This window comes from Macadamia integrifolia, unplaced genomic scaffold, assembly GCF_013358625.1.
Source record: "Macadamia integrifolia cultivar HAES 741 unplaced genomic scaffold, SCU_Mint_v3 scaffold_179A, whole genome shotgun sequence".
Taxonomy (NCBI): domain Eukaryota; kingdom Viridiplantae; phylum Streptophyta; class Magnoliopsida; order Proteales; family Proteaceae; genus Macadamia; species Macadamia integrifolia.
The window spans coordinates 166772-188256 of NW_024870631.1; the positions used below are offsets into that span (position 1 = coordinate 166772).

The window sequence follows — 21485 nt, forward strand, 5'->3', positions numbered from 1 at the left end:
AAAAAAAAAAAAAAAAAAGTGAACATTTTCAAACCTGGAAATGAAAATAAAAATAGTAATCATCATCCATTTGGTTGTATAAACTATTTAAAATTTTTATCATATTTAGTGATGATACATTTTACATGTACATTTTAATTTATATTTTAAATCAAAGGGACTTATATGCAAAGTAAAATGAAATTTAAAAACAAAATATGTAATGATTTGGAGTTTTTTTTTTTGGTAGAAGAATGATTTGCAGTTAATGGTATGGTGAAATGGGATATTGATTACAAAAAATTTCCTTTTTAGTTTTAAAATTTTTACTTCCCTTTTTTCTTATCATTTTTTTTTCTTTTTTTCTTTTTCTTTTTCACTACGGAACAGCAAATGAATTTCATTAAATCAAATGAAAGAGAGAATACAAGAAAAAATGCTATTGAGCTATTGATCCATCTTCGGCATGACCATCAACAGAACAAAAGTTCAACCAAAAATACTATTTACATAAATCTGCATCTGGGACGTTTTTTTTAAATCCCAACTTACATTAGAAAGCACAAAAGATGGAGCGTCTTCCCAAACCTTAGACTTTCTTAAAACTGCCCCATGCTTAGTCAATTTATCAGCCACTATGTTAACCTCTCTGTAACAATGTGAAATGATCCAAGAAATATTGTCCAAGTACTGCTTGTGGAATAACCATTTATACTCAAAACGCCATAGAATTTTTTTACTTCTGATACATGACACCACCGCCATGTAATCACATTCTACGCATAACTTATTCATCCTCATAGCTCTTGCAATCACTTCCCTTCACTTTAATTCCTCTTGCAACCATGGTTTAAAGTATCTCCGATACCGATACGATACCCTCCGATACGTATCTTAAATTTAGCTGACTGATACGATACACACCGATACGATACATGAAATTTTTAAAATCCTTTCGTATCAATATATATCCTACGATACATACCGATATGAATCAATAAACCACTGATACACATCGATACGATATGATATGCACCGATACGATTCTATGGAAAATATAAAATCGAGGTGAAATGTACGTTTCGATATGTATCGGTATGTATCGATCAATACATATCGGTGAGTATCGGTATGTACTGATACAGTGCGCTACGATCATATAATGGCCAAGATGGGTAATTTTTCAGAAAACATGATTTTTTGAGGGATTTTTGTTCTAAAGTTGTTGCTAGCCATATTTCTCACAAACTAAAGTAGAAATCAAGGTTGAAAACAAAGATTTTACATTTATGAGACAACTACAAACCTTGAATTCTTAGTGCAATACCTTCAATTTAGTGTTTATGCATAATGCACGTTATCAATAGTTTTTTTTTACAAATTCTTTATGCAAAAGTAATGTTTCCTATCTATTTATGTGGGTATCTTTAACGTATATTTGTGTATCTTCGATACGATACGATACACTCCGATACATATCTTAATTTTGATCGACCGATACAATGATCGATACCGATACTTTAATCCTTATTCCTTACTTGCAACCAATCAAAGCCTCAGTCTTAAAATCAAAAGCATCACTTTGCATATACAAAAAAATTGGCAAAATACTCCCAAGAATAATGTATTGAGTTTCAACCAAAGGTAGCCTAAATAATTTATTGCCATTGGTTCTGGTGCGTCCAAGGAGGCACAGACTTGACTCTGTACGGGTTGTGTCTGCAACCCTTGCGGGCAGTCAATGAAAATAATTCACCTTTCCACACTATTCTAGATTCCATTTAACTTGCTGCCAGCAGGTGTTGCAGCCAAGTACCTGGGCAGCAGCCAAATTCTGTCCCAGTCTTGAAAGTTTAAAAATTAATCAATTCCATTTCAAATGGTATGCAAACTAGCCCAGGATGACAATGGAATTATAGGAGTATATGCAGGGAATGTGTGACTCTCATGGCTAGTGCTATAACCCTAAAGCAATGTTCATCTTCAAGAGAGGTATCTTACATCTTGCATGTAACCAAGGATTAAAGTATTGGTATCGGTAAATGTATCGATTGGCCAAAATTAAGATATGTATCGGAGTGTATCGTATTGTATCAGAGATACGCTAAGATACGCTAAAGATACCCACATAAATAGATAGGAAACATTTTTTTAAACACTTTTGCATAAAGAATTTGTAAAAAAAAGCTATTGATAACGTGTATTATGCATAAACACAAAATTGAAGGTATTGCACTAAGAATTCAAGGTTTGTAGTTGTCCCATAAATGTAAAATCCTTGTTTTCAACCTTGATTTCTACTTTAGTTTGTGAGAAATATGGCTAGCAACAACTTTGGAACAAAAACCCCTTAAAAAATCATATTTTCTGAAAAATTACCCATCTTGGCCATTATATGACCGTAGCGTATTGTATCAGTACATACCGATACTCACTGATACTCACCGATACGTACTGATCGATTCATACCGAAACGTACATTTCACCTCGATTTTATATTTTCCATAGAATCGTATCGGTGCATATCATATCGTATTGATGTGTATCAGTGGTGTATTGATGCATATCGGTATGTATCGTAGGATATATATTGATACGAAAGGATTTTAAAAATTTCATGTATCGGATCGATGTGTATCGTATCGGTCAGCTAAATTTAAGATACGTATCGGAGGGTATCGTATCGGTATCGGAGATACTTTAAACCATGCATGTAACCTTAAGGCATCTGGCTATTCAGCATTGGGAGTTATGAAAGGAGAATCTGGAATCAAAAGTTTTGTTTGTTATGCATTCTCATAATTGATTTTATGTTTATAACATATTCTAAAACTCAATTTTTCTGTATTTTTTTTTTAATTCAAAATATATTCAAAATCTTTAGAAACTATTTCAAGAATGCATATTAAAAACATTCTTAATTGAATTTTCCACAAACCCTTTTTCTCGTGATTCTAATGCTTCATATGAAGCAAGAATTTAAATTCTGCTGATGAACAATGCAGTCTTCCTAAATCCAAGTCAACCTAGCCATATTCTCTCTAGATTTTGGTCCGAATCATATATTTCCATGTGGAATTGAAATATCCAAAAAAATAAAAAAACTTAAAACTCAAACTTTAGTGAGAGGGTCTAACCATTCAAAATATAATGTTTAAAGGCCAGTTAAGGTGAATTTTAATTTTTAACAAGTGGCTAATTCATGGAACTTACTACACAGCTAACAATTGGTTTATAAAATTAGCCCCTCATGTGGCCCTGAAGTCTTAAATGGTGGGCCATGTGGAAATGCAAAGCTTATCTCAACAGCCAGTAGAAAACATTGCCTCTAATTCTTCTATGGGAAAACCTTCTTACAGTCTTTCTCTATTAGTTTGGTGTGTAAAATACATATAAAAATATAAACGGGAAGATATAAGTCCCTCTCCTATTTCATTTATGGGAGTGGAACCTTTTTTTTTTTTTTTTTTTTTAAATATAAACAGGAATGATTAGAACTGTTGTTCTTCATTAGTTTAAGTAATACTTATAATCTGGGAACAGCCACTTTAAGAAGAGGGGGATAAGACTGCATCCATTATGACCCTTCCCAGCCTTCACACTGGAAGGAGCCTCGTGCACTAGGTATGCCGTTTTTCTTTCTTGATGGCATTGGATTCAACCCAAAAAAAAAAATTATGGAGCCATATACAAATAGAGTGGCACCATCTAAGCATGAATAAGACTATTATACATTAACATTACACAAAAAATACAAACCATGGAAAGCCCTCTTCTTCATCATGCAAGTCTGTGATGATCTGTTTTATAATTATTGAGTTTAAGCTTGTTTAACTTGATGATAAATCATTTTAAGTTTACTTGTATTCATCAGCCATTAACCTTTTAGAACTACTAAAACAGAAGGGTAATGACACTCTGGAGCTCAAAGAAATATCTCCCGGATTCACATGATTTTGATATGTTTCTTTCAAAACACTGAAGCACACCAAACTAAAGTGTGGAGGGCAATACAAAGCCAACTAGAAAGAGGCAAACAAACATCAAGGCCATGTTTGGTAGCCAAGAGAAGAAAAGAAGAAAAAAAAAAAGGAAAAAGTACAAAAAGGGCTAGGAATTTTTCTTTGCACTTGGTATGTCTTCGCCCAAAAGAAGATTCCTCTTTTCAAATTCAAAATTTCTCCTGGGAATTATGAAATTTTCTTTTGCTCCTCCTAAAATTTTCTTACCAAAAACACAAGAAAACATGAGCAAATGTGAAAACATAATAAGACAAAAATGAATGATTACTCAATGATTTCCTATGTGTCTCTCTCCTAAAATTCAAAATTTTTTGAATTTTTTTCTTTTCTTTTCTTGGTAACCAAACATACATATTTTTTTTTATTTTCTCACCATTTCTTTTCTTTTCTTCTCTTTTCTTTTCCTTTCTTTTCTAGATTCTTTTTTCTTTTCTTTTCTTTTCTTTTCTTCTCTTGGCTACCAAACATAGCCAGATTTATCTATGAGGCAAGAACCCTTTTAATTTCCCTAAGATGCTCATTGCCATGCAGATAGAAAAACAGTTAAAATCTTCCAGTTTTAAATACCATAGATCTAATTATTTTCAAATTCATCTTCTACTAGTAACACAGGCAAAAGAAAATCTACATCCTCACCTGCAATTCTTTACTCCATTTTTTGAGTTCTGGTGGAAGACCTTCTTGTCTCCAACAGTGAGGATTCCGAGGCCCTCGACATAGGAATAAACTTTCAAATCCTCGGGTCTACCAAAAATATTCAGAGCTCTAATGTCACCATTCACTGGGTCAAATAAAGCTATTCTGCCGTGAGACCCAGTAAAACCTGATCGTTCTTGAAGCCCCATGGATTTATGTAGTATATGAACAATTAAAGGAGAGTTGTTTGGACCATCCATCATCCATCCTCACCCATAATTCATAACTAATTCCCTGCTCAAATTCACGATGAAATATAGAAAGACGGCCTCCCAATGAAGTCAAGTACTTCCTTCCTCTTTTCAATGGAGGCATTGGAATTTCCTTGAACTTCTCAGTTCCAACATTGAATGAAACAATAATATAGACTTCGAATCAGTGTTACAATCACGCCAAATCCAATGGGGAAAACCTTCAAACACCTGCGATCCACCTAGATGAGGGTACTGAAGTTCACCAATGCTTCTCCAATTAGTATTTGTCCCCATTGTGTATACAATTGCTTCACTTTTCCTGAGGCCCATCATCCTCTGTGCCAACACCTTAAATTGACCAGAAATATGATCATAACCAAACCCTAAAACAGAGCTAACGATTGGTTTTCTATCGTAAAAAGAACTAGGTGGCGGCAATTGCTTGAACTCTCTGGTAGTAGGATTCAAAAAATAGACAGTGTATCCGTAACTTTCCTTAAAGGTTAAGCACAGCAACCCATCACAAGAACCTACCAATTTCATTTGGACTGAAAGAGTTGGTTTTCTGAATCGGATTATTAGAGGGTTTTGAAATGAATCGAGATCTACTTTATATATGTTATAAGTAGTTGCAATGATAATAGTAGTAGAGGTATTTTCGATTTCAAACTGTCGGTTCAAGTGCATCTTAATAAAATTAGGGTTTTGGGATCTTGAGTAGTCTCTGATTACGCACCTGAATCGCAAGAGAGTCTCCACAGGTAGACTCAAGAAGATTTTATCTGTGATTTCAAGTGGGAGATTCAGCAATACCGCCGTCCTAGTAGAAGACATACTCATCGTCTCTTTTCTCAGTTTCTTCGTTTCTTGTGTCTCTTCTTCCATTTTGTGTCTCGTTTTTGGGCTTCTCAGCCGCAGGAGAAAAAGAAAGAAATAAACTAAAGAAAGCGAAAGAGAAGGTATTGAAATTGCATCCAACTGGGAAAATCGGATCGAAACTATCCAAACCCGATATGATTCGATCCATTTGATTGGGCCGTTAATATGGGCCCTTAGGACTAGAGTATGTTTTTGCTTGTGAATTGCTAGAGTGGACTTGGTATTAGGGTGTCAATCGGTTTGGTTTCGGTTATTTGATTTGATTTTGGTTCGATTCCAAATGATGGTAAGGTGGACCATAATCAAACCGAGAATTGACTCGGTTCCATATTTAGATACTCAAATTGATTCAATTCGGATTGGTTCAGTTTCGGTTCCAATTTGGTCTGATATGCAACTTTAATTCGGTTTTATACTTTGGTTTTAATTCAGTTATGAAACCGGTTCCACTTTTGAGCCATATAGCCATTGTTAATTCCAAAATTGTCGTAGCATGTAAATATGTGATGACAAATTGTAAAAAACACTTACCACCTAAAAAAAAAAAAAAAAAAAACTCTTAAATTTTTAAAATTGAATATTTAAAATATCCCACTTGAGTCTTAGTGATACTAGTATACTAGGGTTTTTTCCTTTTTCAGGTTTTAAGACAATTCGATTCTGTTTTGGTCTGAACTGATAGTTCTCACACCTGAAATCGAAACCAAACCAAGCAGCATACTCACATGCTTCGCCTTGACTCATTTAATTCAGCTCAATATTAGTTTCAGTATTTGGTTTCGATTCCCAACTGACACCCTTACTTGGTACCATGAAACTCAGAGAATGCTTTTTGGGAGGCTAATGTCCGAAACACATTTTAAAGGGCAATTCGGGAAGGGGGGTTGCTGAAGTTTAAAATCGGACAGTGATGGGATCTATCAATCGTTCCATATATACATGATAAATCGAATTCGATATTAAATTGATAAGAGGAAATCGAAATAAATTGAACTCAAACTGAATCAAAACTGAACCTTCACTAACCGATTTTGTTTTAGATCCACTCACTATCACATTAAAATTCATTCAGCCCAGCTAAAACCGGACCGGACCCAACGATTGACACCCCTAACCCTAAATGCCCTTTTATTACACGGATAGTTGAGAAGAGGTCAGCCATATGTCAGGGACTATATTTTGTGCTCAAATTTTGTATGACAAGTTTTTGAATTTTCAGATATGCATTGGGAATTTCAGCCCAAGCTCACATTTTAGTGTGGAAACAGTAGTCTTTGTTTGGTATAAGTATAGGGCATTATTTGTTTCTTCAATATTTAATATAAGAGAGAAGTTTTTTTGTGGGAGAGTGTAACCCCAGTGCCCAGACAATGGGGGTAAAATAATCGATCTGTCCCCATGAAATTAAAAATGACACTTTAGTAGATGCTTTCACATACGCTCTCATAGGTCCTCATATTCACATAGGTACTGCACTCTCCCATAGTATAAGGCAAAAGATTTTCTGAGCCCAATACGAAGAGTACCTTAACATATCTCTCTCTCTCTCTCTCTCTCTCTCTCTCTCATATGAAATGACCTCTCTGCAACTCATGCTCGAAACCATTTCGTTGCTACTAAATTGTGCGCTCCCTCAAATACTTGCTGAGAGAACCATCTCATACTATAATAACTCATCTCTTCCCAAAACTAGGCCCTTTTGAGTCTTTCTAACGATTTTTTGTGTTGGTTTCATTCTTTTTGCCTCTTATTTTAAGTTTACCATCCCGTATATAATTATATCTACACCTTTGTTACAGACCAAACTCCAATTTTAAAGCCTTCTTTCAATTTTAGTAATATTTTTACTCTTTTCCCTAAAAGCCGCATCCAATTTCATCGATTGAACGATTCTTTGATTTTTTTTTACCTGACCGTTCTTGAAGCCCCATGGATTTATGTAGTTGTATCCATTAATATCTGAGAAATTGAAGGAGAGTTGTTTGGTCCAAGTAGTATTCTCCAAGCCATCATCCATCCTCCCCCATAATTCATAACGTCCCTGCTTATATTCATGATAAAATATATAAAGACGGCCTCCCAATGAAGTCAAGTACTTTGCTGTAGTAGAATAATCAATGGCGGCTGGGTATTGAAATTTCCTTAAACTTCTCAGTACCAACACTAAATGAAACAACAAGAGACTTAGAATTAGGGTTCATACCAATCCAAATCCAGTGGGGACAACCTCCAAACACCTGTGATTTTTCACCCAGAAGAGGGTGATACTGAAATTCTCCAATGCTTCTCCAAGTAGTACTTGCCCCCAATGTGTACACAATGGCTTCATATTTAGGGAATCCAGTCTTCCTCCGTGCCAACACCTTAAATTGACCAGAAATATGATCTTAACCAAACCCTAAAATCTGAAAATCATAAAAAACACGTTCTTGGATTAAAAAACACTACCCAATACATACCAATGGTAGCAGATGAATTATATCTTAGCCGGGCCAAACCAGACCTCATCCATCTCTCTCTCTCGATAGTTCATACATTAGTTGATGAATTATATCCCTTATTACTTGAGTTGTACATGAGAGGGAAATCCAAATAGTTTCCTAATTACGAAGGGTGAAATATGAAAAAAATTCAAAGGTGAGCCGAAATTTACCATCGTTTACCAAGTCGGTAAAAAAAATCTTAAGTTGAACAAAAAAATTGAAATTCTTCGAAAATGTCCCTCATATCCCAAATTTTACCATGATGACCAAAAAATTGAAAAAATGATTATAAATCTTTACCAAAATTTACGATGATTTACCAAGTTAGATAAAAATGAGCCCCAAATGACCCTCATATCCCAAGTTTGATCATAATAACTACATAGCTGTTGGAAACCGTTGGCTCAAAATAGTGCTTAGTATGTCGGTATGATGTAAATTTTTCTAGCCTAAAAAAACGAATGTGGAATTGATTATGGCACTTGAGACATTTAAGATGATCTGGGCTTACAGAAAAGTGGAAAGCATTCATTGTTTTTGTTTGTTATAGTCAGCATGAGCTGGCAATGGCATGGGAAAGGGACACCAACTGATTTGGCTTTTTCACCCTTTCTTTCTTTCTTTTTAATTTTTAATTTTTTTATTTTTTTATTTTTTTATTTTTTATTTTTTATTTTGTATTTTGTATTTTTATTTTTTATTTATTTATTATTTTTATTTTTTTTTAACTTATAAATTTCAAATAGATACGGTTCATTAGTTAAGGATTGGAAAGGGGAATGAATTGGTGATGGGAAGTGGGATGGGGCAGTAATGCACAATTTGGTCATCCCGAAAAGAAAGGAGTCATCTCCCAATGCTGAGAAAAATATAGGGGAATGGATATTCAAGGGTTTTAACCATTCAAACCATAATTGGAAAACTAGATTTTGAACGGGAAGACTCGCTTGAGTTGAGTCAAAATTTGAGATTTTTGATCAAGAGTCACGAAGACTTGCCCTATGTTAAAAAAAATAAAAAATAAAAATAAATTAAAATAAATTTAAAAAAAAAAACCTCGAGACGAGTCAAGACGATTCTATATTGACTTGGTTTTTTGGCCGAGTCTTGAAAAATCCACCGAATCTGGTCATTATATCAAAAGGCACTTAAAAAAAAAATTAAATCAAATCTCTTTACAATTAGCAACTTCTCCTACTCTTTTCCTTTTACCAAAAGAAGCTTGGGACCTAAGAAACTTCTTGTATTCCTAAATCCAAAATTCTTATTTTATTGGAAGTTGGATTATTGGAAGATATAATTTATATTTTCTAATCCTTAACCCCAACCTAACGTTCTAACCAAGAGAAAGACTCCAACCTGCAACCCTCGAATTATTGATATGTAATTTTCTTTTTCTTCATTTTCATATTTTTCTATATTTTTATGATTTGTTTATATATTTATTGCATTTAAATATATATATATATATATATATATATATAAATATAAAACAGAAAAAACAAGACTCAAGCCTCACTGGGTTTAACCAGGTCGACTCACTAGGTTATTTACCGGACGAGTCAGGTCGAAAAACCTGATTTTCTAACAATTATTCAAACTATAAGTTTAAATAAGGCCAAAAAGATGGGTTATTGAGTTGAGATGAAATTTTGATTTTTAACAAGTAGCTAATTCATGGATCTTACTACACAGCCAACAATAGTTTATGTGATACTTATGGTCAGGAAACAGTCACACTGAAGCACACCAAACTAAGTGTAGAGTGCAAGACAAAGACAACTAGAAAGAAGCAAACAAAAACATTAAGGGAAATACAAACAAAACCAACATTAAAATCTGATGTTCAATAACAGATCTATCCATGAGGCAAGAACCTCTTAATTTCCCTAGGAAGCTCATTGCCATGCAAAAAAGAAAAACAGTTCGAAGTACCATATATAGACCTAAGTTCAAATTCATCTTCACCAAAAAACACAGGAAACAGAAAATCAACATCCTCACCTGTCCTTCTTTACTCCATTTTGTGAGCTCTGGTGCACAAACTTTATGTCTTCATCGTGAGCATGCCGAGGCCCTCGATATAGGAATAAACTTTAAAATAGTTGGGTTTACCAAGAAGATTCAGAGTTCTAACGTCACCGTTCTCTGGGTTAAATAAAGCTAGTCTACCCTCAGACCCAAGTAAAACCTGACCGTTCTTGAAGCCCCAGGGATCCATGTAGCTATATCCATTAATATCTGAGAAATTAAAGGAGAGTTGTTTGGTCCAAGTAGTAGTATTCTCCAATCCGTCATCCATCCTCACCCATAATTCATAACGTTTCTGCTTAAATTCACTATAAAACATAGAAAGACGGCTTCCTAATGAAGTCAAGTACTTTGTTCCTCTTGTAGAGTGATCAATGGGGGGCATTGGAATTTCCTTCAACTTCTCAGTTCCAACATTAAATGAAACAACTATATACTTGGAAGTTAATCTTATATAGGGATAAAAACAACACTCCCTGGTTGCACAGCCCTTGTGTCAATGCAGGGGCTAATGAGGAGACGCACATGAACATTAATAGGGATGAGAGCATCATTCCACCGCCCTCTATGTCTAGACAAAGAAACGGCAATTCTTTTCCCACTTGATGTATATTTCAGTTAAGTGTCACTATAGGTCCAAAACTCAAATTTTTTACTAAATTATTATAGAAGTCTTAATGTGCTACTTTCTGAAAATAATATAGTATGAGAAGAATGAATGTGTCTTTTATGGGTATTGCATGCCTATAACCGTTGTCCCCCCAACCCCTCTTTTCTGATCTCAAATTCAGATCTTTGAACTAGAAACACTCCCTAGTATAAATAACTGATCTCTGCCTAGGACTAGGGCCCAATTGAGTCTTCCTATCGATATCTTGTGTTTGTTTCATTCTTTTTTTTTCAATTTTGATTTTCAAAGCCACATTTGGTATCCTCTTATGCGACTTCAGAACAATTCTGACAGAATCACATTTGGACAAATTTCATTAGATGAATGATTCTATGATTTTTAACAATTTTTTTTTTTTCAAAATGAATTTTTTTTTTCCTAGGGGTTCTACGATCAAAAGCATTATTTGATGTGTACAAGAATCAAAGAAAAGCTTCACAAGAGAATCACTCCATTGAGTCTCAACCAAACACTGCTTAAATCATGTATTGAGCAATAGTTTTGTCTGAGGAGGCACAACCTTTTACCATGGGGGAACGGGGTGCAAAACCCACTATGGGCCAGTCAAGATGCACTTAAGGGACCCATTTAGGGGTTGAGGGACTAGACAGGGACCCACTAGCTACTTATTGTTACGCTACTTACTACCCACCATCACTTAGAGAGGGTAGAGGTATGATGGTGGAACGCTTGACATTTCCCTGAACTTACGGTAAACTTTCACTGGATAGCTGCTGCCATTGAGCTAGAAGCTCATCCCCATAGAGGCACAAACTTGAACTCTTATAAATGAATCAATTCCATTTCGAATAGCATCTAAGCTAGCCCAAGTTGGCAATTGAATTATAGGAGTATATGCAACGAATGAGACAGGCGTGGTTAGTGCTATAACACCTAGAACAAGGTTCACCATCAAGGGAGGTGTATCTTACATCAGGCTTGTCACCTTAAGACGTCTAGGTATTCAATGTTGGGAATTATGAAGGGAGAATCTGGAATCTTAGGTTTGTTTGGTATGCATTATCCGAATAGATTAACTTAGGTATAGAACTCATTGAAAGATCCAAATTTTTTTCTATTTTTCATCTTCAAAAATATCTTCTAAATTCAAAATCAATTCCAAAAATATATACCAAATACAGCCTAAATTGAAAATTTTCCATCACTCTCAAATGCCTTCTTTTTTATTGGAAATATCTATACAGATGGACATGGTTACCCATCAGAGACAAGCTTGGTTTTAGTTCCAACCAAAATATTGTTGATGTGCTTTGCCATCTTTATCATAGGAAAATACAAAGTCCATGTACCATTTACTTTTCCAGTGTGATTTCAATGAAGTAATTTGGAGTTCCAAAAAAAAAAAAAAAATGATCCATTAAAACACTCATCTTTAAGGAGAGGGTTTTGACGATTCAAAATACTAGGTTTAAAAACCAAAATGGTGGATCATATAACAAAGATGGAATTTCAAATTTGGCAAGTAGCTGAATAATGGAGTTTACTACACAGCCAGCAGTTGGTTTATAAAACTTAACCCCTCATGCTGCTCTGAAATCTGAAATGGTGGGCTATGTAGATAAAGTTTATCTTGATGGCCAGTCTGAACTGGTGGGCTATGCAGACAAAGCTTATCTTTATGGCCAGTAGCAAACATTATTAGCCACTAATTCTTCTACATAAAATCCTTCTTAAAGTCTTTTTTTCTATCAATTATTTGGGTATTTTCTCTTGATTCAGTAAATATATTGTTTTGTGACTTGGTATATAAAAATGCCAATACAAATAAGTAACATTAGATACCTCTCACTTTTTCTATTTCATGTATGAGAGTAGAATTATTGCTATTCACTAGATTAAGTGATATTCATCGATGATTTTGATTATATTTTATCCTTTTTTGTGGTTGTTTTCTGGTAAAGGGTTCTCCTCTTAGTTAGACGTTGTCTTCGCTTTTTTTTTTCTTTTTTATCCATTCATCTAAAAAAGATATTCATCTCAATATTTGTTTGGTAAAAGCTCAATCCCATATGTAATTTAGGTAAAAATGCAATTCAGAGATCCATATGCTAAAAGGTTTGACTAAGGTTTTTTCGATAACAATTGTTGATCTCACGCAACAAACCTTCTTCTTTATCCAAGCTTTAAACATGCCACAAAAACACTTGAAGGAAAATTATTCTAAAAATCCATTAGCTTTCTCCCTCCCCTCTTATGTAGGGGTGTCAAACCTAAATTGAATCGGTCAAAATGATCAAAAAATCCCAAACAAACAAGAAAACAATATCAACCCAAAGCCATGTGTTTTCCCATAATTGTATATCTATATACATGGTAAACTGAACTTAATCCATATCGAATCCATCATAAATCAATAACAACCTGATAATAAAAATCTGAAATAAATTGAACCTAAGGTGACCCAAAATTGATTGAAACCAAACCTTCTATTATTTGTTTAGTTTTGAATTCTCCTTTGACTTTGATGCCACATGATCCAAATCCAATGGGGCCGGTATTTATGCATAAGCATAAAGTAGGTAGCTTCCCCTAGCAAAGGAACAGAAGAGGAATTCTACTTCTAAGCTCTTTACCTTTCCTAAGGAATCTGGCAAGCAAGGATGGGCCTCCTAGTCTCCTGGGCCTGAATGTGACAAACCCCGCGTGGTGGAACTGAGAGAGATGGGCCCTGGACATTCCAAAGTGGAAGACCACACTAGATTAAGTGGAAGACCGCATTAGAGTTTAGGGTTTTTCTCCTGTAAAAGGCCCACTTGCTGTCCTCTTGGAGCACATCAGATGATGGTAGACCACGTGTCTAACAACCCAGATTTCAAGGGATTATATGGGCCCCTGGAAGCTAAAGAGTTTCTTCACGGCTTTACCATGCCTAGATCAGGTAGCGGTCGTGGCAGCTCCTCCACCTAGGGCCAGGGTGGATTTCTTATCAAGATCCCTGGGCTTTGTTTGTAGAGGTTCCGTGAGTAGGCAGCTCTCTCTTGTTACAAAAAAAAAAAAATTGTAGCATTATTGTTATAAGGATTTGTTAAATTTTTAAATGTCGTGAGGCATGTATTTTAGGTGATGTGTTCACTGAGACCATTGGATTGAAAAGACATGGTCGAGAATAGTTAAGTGTCAAATTTTAGAGTCTATTCATGTGTATAATTGTTGTGGAAACGTAATCCTAAAATGATAAAGAAGATAATAAAAAAAATAATAATAATATACACAAATTTACGAGCGCCAGTAAAATTGCATATGTCCTTAGTGAGATGAGATCTCTGCTTCACTATCAATGAAAATAGGGTTACAACGCTCGTTCTCACACCTCTCTCAGATTATTTATAGAGAAAAAGAACCTCGTAAATTAAACTGCAATAGAATACAAAACATCGTATCCTAACAAGTGTCTACTTCACTATCAATGAAAATAGGGTTACAGAGCTCGTCCTCACACCTTTCTCAGATTATTTATAAAGAAAAAGAACCACGTAAATTAAACTGCAACAGAATACAAGACATCGTATCCCAACAAGTATTGCAAACAAAATCATGCACTCTCTGTGAAAATAAAAAATTTTAATTTAAAATAAAAAATTTCAATTTAAAATAAACAATTTAAATTTAAAATAAATAATTTTAATTTAAAATAAAAAAAATTTAATTAATAGATGATTGAATGATATTTATCGTCTCAAAAATGGGTCCCAAATCCTTGTCTTCTGCTTTGACTAACTAGACCAATTTTTTAACTGACAGGCTCTCTCATTTTCGAAGGGGTCCATTGGAAACTCCTCCTTGTGTCTCTTCTAACTTTTGCACGCATGGAATGGACAGGGAAAAGCATTTGGAGGTTATTTCAGTAAAAGAACTATTTCAAGTCACGTCTCTATCTGATTCTAATGATCCATATGAAGCTCGAGACTGTTTTTTAAGTACTAGCATTGCTAGTTTAGTTGCCATGGCATTGAGCTTCTGCTGGTACATAACTTTGAGGCAGCCAAACCAAATTCTCTAGAGATTTTTAGCCAAATAGAGAATGGCTTCTCCAATTGATGCCTCTAGTTGCAGTCCAAGTCCAACCCCAGAAAGATCACTTTGCCATGAGCACATGATAAGGGTGAAAGATAGTGGGTTGGAGATAGATAGCTTTGGCCCAAAGCTCAAACATCCAGCAGAACTGGAAAGTACTACTGTTACAGTACTGAATGAAGGAGAAGCAAATTCTGCTACACATGTGAATAGTCCAGAGATGAGAGGAGATGGTGTTTTCTTGACATGGGAGGATCTATGTGTGACAGTCTCTATGGGAAGAAGTGGTTGCAGATCAATCCTTGAAGGGCTCACAGGATATGCCCGGCCCGGCGAGGTCTTGGTCATCATGGGTCCTTCCGGTTGCGGCAAGTCCACTCTTTTAGATGCTTTGGCAGGTGAATTCCATTGTCCACTCTTTCACTTTCCTGTTGCCAGGCCTTAGGCTGCAATTGTGCACCAATTTGAGCCCCTTATACAGGGATGCATTTTCCCTTGAGGAAGCCTTGGTGGACTTGCTGTACAATTTTGTGTTAATTCAAAACACTTAATGTTAAGTTTGTCTTGAATTCTTGACCCGTTTTGAAGATTGACCCGATCCGACATATTTTAGTGCCGATCCGAATGGGAAATTTTCTGAGATCTGTGATGGAAGCAGAGGGGTTGGGCCGATAGGCCCAAGCCTGGAGCCCATCACTGATCTCGTATGGGGCAGCCCCCGCGGTATGGTTCAACAGGATCGACCACGACCCCATGGGTCAACCCGCGATTTGGAGTATATATAATGTACTGTTGCTTGTTGAGAAAGTCATTGTATAGCAGGGTTTTCACCAACTAGGGTTTCAGGGCGAGTTTTTCCTCATCGCTGCTAGGGTGTAATTTCTCTTCTGCATAGTGAATCATCTTCTTCGCTCGAGGACGTAGCACACCACCCTGGTGTGTGAACCTTGTTAAATCTATGTCGTACGGATCTATTGTCTCTTTATTATTCGTGTTTCTTGGTGTTTGATCTAACACTTACTATAGTGCCTTTCTTATCCCTTCAATAGCAACAGGAGTTACCTTGTACATGTGTATAGCTACTGTTCACCATTTCCTACAAGATAGTTTGAATATCTTTTTCCCCCCAGTTATGAAGTGTTTGGTTATATTTTCTTGTACTTAATTAGTGCTAGAGAATTTCATGGGAAAATATTCTGACAAACTCCCACTGCAGGGCGACTAGGTCCGAGTACAAGGCAATATGGAAATGTGCATGTCAATGGTCGGAAACAGACTCTATCATTTGGAAATTTGGTGAGAAATAGAGATTCTTTCCAGTCTTTTCAAAGCCAAAGATTAGTTGATCCCCACAGCAATGTCCCTTTGTGTTCATTTGGTCATGAAGGGCTTGGTGTTTTGATACTATTTGGTCATGAAGGTCTTGGTGTTTCGATACTATGTTAGAATCCAACCTAAAAGCTCGAACTAATTGGTATATGTAAACACCAAAGATCTCACTCAGACTTGATTGATGTGGGATTATTCTCAATACTCATAAATTGGACAATTTTGACGTGAGATTACTGAGTTGGGCACATTATGCATTTCTTCACTTATTATGTATATGTTTGCATTCAACCTCAGATTCATACTTTGTATTCTAGAATTTGTAATGATTTCTCATTGCAACACTGCCTGTTCCCTTTTCCATTTTCTTAGGCTTATGTGACTCAGGACAATATCCTAATGACGACATTAACCGTTGGGGAAGCAGTATACTATTCAGCTCAGCTCCAACTACCTGACATGATGTCAAGATCGGAGAAAAAGGAGAGAGCAGAGATGACTCTACGAGAAATGGGCTTGCAAGATACCATCAATACACGGATAGGGGGATGGGGAACCAAAGGGATTAGTAATGGGCAAAAAAGGAGAGTTAGCATTTGTATTGAGATCTTGACACATCCCAAACTTCTCTTCCTGGATGAACCAACAAGTGGGCTTGACAGTGCAGCATCTTATCATGTCATGAACAGAATAGTAAACCTTGCTCAAAAAAATGGAAAGACTGTTATCGCGTCCATCCATCAACCTAGCAGTGAAGTCTTTGAGCTTTTCCACAATCTGTGTCTTCTCTCCTGTGGTAAAACAATTTACTTTGGTGCTGCCTCTGCAGCAAATGAGGTAACTTTATGAAATGTAACTTTCATATATGAATTCAAACAGTTGTATTGTATCCTCCTTTGTTGAAATTTTACTGATACTTGCCTAAAAACTGTATGGACAAGAAAGCATAAGAGCAGATCATGCTGCTGTAGAGACATGGAATAACTAACAACATTAGTTCCAAATGCAGTTCTTCGCATCGAATGGCTTACCCTGCCCAACTCGGAGGAATGAATCTGATCACTACCTTAGAATGATCAATAAAGACTTCTATGAGGTAATGAGTGTTATATTAGTTCTCACCAGTATCTATCATATTAGCTAATAAAAAGGTTGCTTAGACTTTTAACATTTTTCATTAGGACACTAAACATGGCTTTGGTGGTAAGATCAAAACTGCAGATGAAACTATTGATATTCTTATTCAGTCATACAAGTTATCTGACAACTATCAACAAGTTCTAAAACAAGTAGCTGAATTGTGTGAAAGGGTAAGCCATTAACTTTTATCTTCTACATTGAATACTTTCAATTCAAATTGGCCTCTGCTTGGAAGAGAAACCTAGTGGAGCATTTTCTTTTGTAGGAAGGAGAATCAATGGAGAAGAAGGGCAGCAAAGCTAGCTTCCTTACCCAGTACATTGTTCTCACAAAAAGATCCTTTGTGAACATGTATCGTGATCTAGGCTACTATTGGCTGCGATTTGCAACCAACATCACTTTGTGTTTATGCCTAGGAAATATCTTTTACAATGTTGGTGCCAGTGCCAGCTATGCCTCAATTCAGGTAATGTATGCAAAGATAGAGAACCTTATATACCAACCCTTAACAAAAGCTAAAAAATGGAAAATAGAACCTTGCAAGATTAATGAGTCATGAAAGCAGGGGTGCACCATATCTAACTATCAAATATTTACAAAATTTACAGGCAAGGGGTTCGATGCTCATGTTTGTAGCTTCACTCATGACATTTATGTCCGTTGGAGGATTCCCGTCTTTTGTCGAGGACATGAAGGTGAGTTAATCTCCATGATATTCACTACTTTCTTTTTAGAAGTTATAAATATCTATTTGTTGATATCTCACCAGTATTACAGAGGCTAAAATATTGCATTCCTCTGACTCTGTTTTTCTCTTTAAATGCAGATATTTGAACATGAAAGACTAAATGGGCATTATGGTACTGGTGCATTTGTTATTTCCAATACACTCTCCTCCATTCCTTACCTGCTTCTGAACTCTTTAATTCCTGGAGCAATAGTTTACTATCTTGTTGGCCTTCAAAGGGAATTTGAACACTCCTTGTACTTTGTTTTGATGCTATTAGTCTGCACCATGTTGGTTGAAAGCCTGATGATGGCTGTTGCAAGCATTGTGCCAAATTTTATGCTGGGCCTCGTAATAGGCTCTGCAATTCAAGGGTTGATGATGCTCGATGCCGGTTTCTTTCGGTTGCCCAATGATCTCCCCAAACCTTTTTGGAGATACCCAGTGTATTATATAGCCTTCCATAAGTATGCTTACCAAGGCTTCTATAAAAATGAACTTGAAGGATTAACATTCCTTACTAACCAACTGGCAGGAGCATCCACTGTCACTGGGGAAGAAATTTTGAGAGAAGTGTGGCAAGTAGAGATGGATTACTCCAAGTGGGTTGATCTTGCTATCTTGTTTGGAATGGTGGTTCTATATCGTCTCATGTTTTTTCTTACTGTAAAGGCTGTTGAACATGTTAAGCCCATTTTCATGTCCATCAGTATTTCTCTCTCACGCTTAGAAGATACAGATCATGGAGAACCCCTTCCCCCATGATGGAAAACCATAATTGTTCTCTGTTCTTTTGTTATTTTTATGAAGCACAAGCTCAAAGAAGCTGATTTATATGAAGCATACTTGTATTCATTAGTCATTAACCTACAGTTATTTATCCATTATTGGATAGCATTGGATTCACACTTATTGCACCATCATCTTTGAGAATAAAAAGAAAATGGTTTGGCATCATCAAATATGAAAGGGATGGTGTCATAGATGAGTGCTTAGAATTATTTTCTTCCACTATTTGATGGACTAACATAGGCAACTTTCCTAACACAACCAAATTTCTTGCTTATCCTTTCTAAGACAAAATCTCTCTCTCTCTCTCTCTCCACAGCCACAGCCACACCCCACATACATGCATCCACATGAGTTTTTTTAAAGTGGGATAAGGGTTTAGACTCTTTTTAGAGTTTGAAATTTTGGTTGAACATTGTGGTAATGATTTCTCTCTCTCTCTTCATTAGCTTATTTTTTTAAGGGGCCGGTTGAAAAGTCAGCCCACTATCCTAGGGTCATTAATATGCCTTCCTACCTATTGGACGAAGACGATAAAACCCTTTTTCATGTTCATCTGAAAGCCGCGGCCAAGGGATTTTCCCTTGACTAATGCTTAAAGGAAAACTCGATGTAATTTGCAAACATATCTTAATCGGAAAAAGAAACCTAAGATTGTTAGGCTATTGACGAAAAATGATGCACCACAAATTAGAGGTGTTCGAAAAATAAAAGATGGAATGAAAATGACCTAAGTAGAACCGGTGAAAAAAATTATGTAACTCTACATGTATGATTTCCCTAGGATAGCTCATTGATATGTTGTTGTATCATCATTAATCCCAAATTCCTAAGTTAGCAGGTTAGGACTTCCCCGAACATAAGAATTTCCATGTTGCTTCAATGGTCCTTTTTAGGTCTTGAGAAGAAGTTTTCTAAATCATCAAGCAAAGGGTAAACTAACAACCAAGGTTTGAGAAAATGGAATTGGGGTTGGGATTTGTCAACATTGATACTGATTTGATCTTGATCTAGATCTTTTGTTAGAATTGATCCACTGGTATGGTATCGCCAAGACTTGGGATCAATCAAGGCCAATGATGATCCAATCCAACCGGTTCTTGCCGATCTGATTTATCTGATTTGATTTCTAAAAAAATATTTTGATAATTTTACCTTTAATTTGTATTATTCGATCGATCTAAGTCTAGCGTGAAAATTACCAGACGCACAAGCCAATGAGAGCACAAATAAGAAATATCTTAAGCGGACACAGGGCAGCGCCATCATTTTATGCTTGTGTGTCTGAGCGTTTTCTACGCCAGACCGACAGGTTAAAAGCAAGGTAGCCTACGTCACTGCAATTCCACAACGAGAACGAAACAGAAACGGAAGTGCCGTGCAGTTCCACAACGAGAAAGGGTCAGATGGACGAGGAGGAGCACGAGGTGTATGGGGGAGACATCCCTGATGAGGGAGAAATGGAAGGGGAAATGGAGGCTAATAATGCCGATGTTGAGATGGGCAGGGCCGATGAAGATGCCGTCAAGGTACTGCCCCAGATCTTTCTTCGAACCCTAATAACTCGATAAGATTTTAGGTCTAGAAGCCCTACCCTACCCTACCCTAACCTAACATAATTAGCTGAGTTTTCTGTGAAGTTGCAGGAGCTGGATGAGATGAAGAAACGGTTGAAGGAGATGGAGGAGGAAGCAGCTGCTCTTCGTGAAATGCAGGCTAAAGTTGAGAAGGAAATGGGTGCTGTCCAAGGTTGGTTTGTTGTCTTTTTTGATTCTTTTAGTTTCTCGATGGATGTTTTGGATTGTTTAGATGTATTTTTCAACGATCTTCCTTCTAGATTTCTGCTGGCAGGTTTTGGATTGTGGGATTATGTTCTGTCGAACAGTATCTTGTAGGGAGGCGATCCTGGTCTGCTGGGGCGGATAAATCTATAATCGATTTGCTTGCTTTCTTTAGAAAAGTTTATGTATTCTTTTACTAAATAACGTTTTATACCTTATAGCTTTAGAACGGTTTTATGAAATCTTGATGGGAACTTTTTCTCTATTTTGCATTGATTAGGGACTTTGGGGGGTGGGTGATAAGAAATGAACCTTGATTTCATGGCACCGCGCGGAACATGCAAAAATGTGTTCATGGTAGTACAATTAAGTTCTGCAAATTCTACTTCTAAGTTATGGAGTTGTTCAGTCAGCATGGCCTAGACATCGAGGTGATGGGATCTGCATGCTTTTTAATCAGATGATCCATTGGGTGATAATGCTGGATTGGTTTGAAGATCCTATTGGGATTGGATGATTTTCAGAGTCATGTTAATACCTTTGCAAGAAAAATATTACATATGTTAACTTCTATTTGAAGGAAATATGCATTTCTCTTTTCAAACTGAGTCTAATTACCATAGGAAAAATTTGCATTTTATGTGATTGGTTGTATTATCTTGACAACAAAAAATTCACTTTCAACAATTCTAGTGGTGCAACTTCATCCTCTTCAGTTGTTAGTCCCCCC

The 21485-nt window shown here is 36.1% G+C and overlaps 2 protein-coding genes across 4 annotated transcripts in view; both read left to right on the plus strand.

The window, feature by feature from the left end:
* Nucleotides 1–14924: 14924 nt before the first annotated feature.
* Nucleotides 14925–19147, plus strand: LOC122071049 (ABC transporter G family member 1-like). 2 transcript variants are annotated; one of them, XM_042635314.1, is made up of 8 exons: nucleotides 14925–15387; nucleotides 16206–16285; nucleotides 16691–17155; nucleotides 17328–17414; nucleotides 17500–17628; nucleotides 17724–17924; nucleotides 18067–18153; nucleotides 18285–19147. In XM_042635314.1, the coding sequence occupies exons 1-8, from the start codon at nucleotides 14997–14999 to the stop codon at nucleotides 18948–18950; spliced, it is 2106 nt and encodes a 701-aa protein (XP_042491248.1). In that variant the 5' UTR covers nucleotides 14925–14996; the 3' UTR covers nucleotides 18951–19147. The 2 variants fall into 2 exon arrangements, with proteins under 2 accessions (XP_042491248.1, XP_042491249.1); XM_042635315.1 differs by having other exon boundaries at nucleotides 17527–17628.
* A 1092-nt stretch (nucleotides 19148–20239) lies between these two features.
* The window catches only part of LOC122071047 (polyadenylate-binding protein 2-like), a gene marked incomplete at its 3' end in the record, with an annotated part of 1512 nt that continues 266 nt past the window's right edge, over nucleotides 20240–21485 (plus strand). Inside the window, 2 exon segments of one of the 2 annotated variants that reach the window (XM_042635312.1) lie at nucleotides 20240–20503; nucleotides 20621–20723. In XM_042635312.1, coding sequence (XP_042491246.1) covers nucleotides 20381–20503; nucleotides 20621–20723 — 226 coding nt within the window. 2 annotated transcript variants of the gene reach the window in all.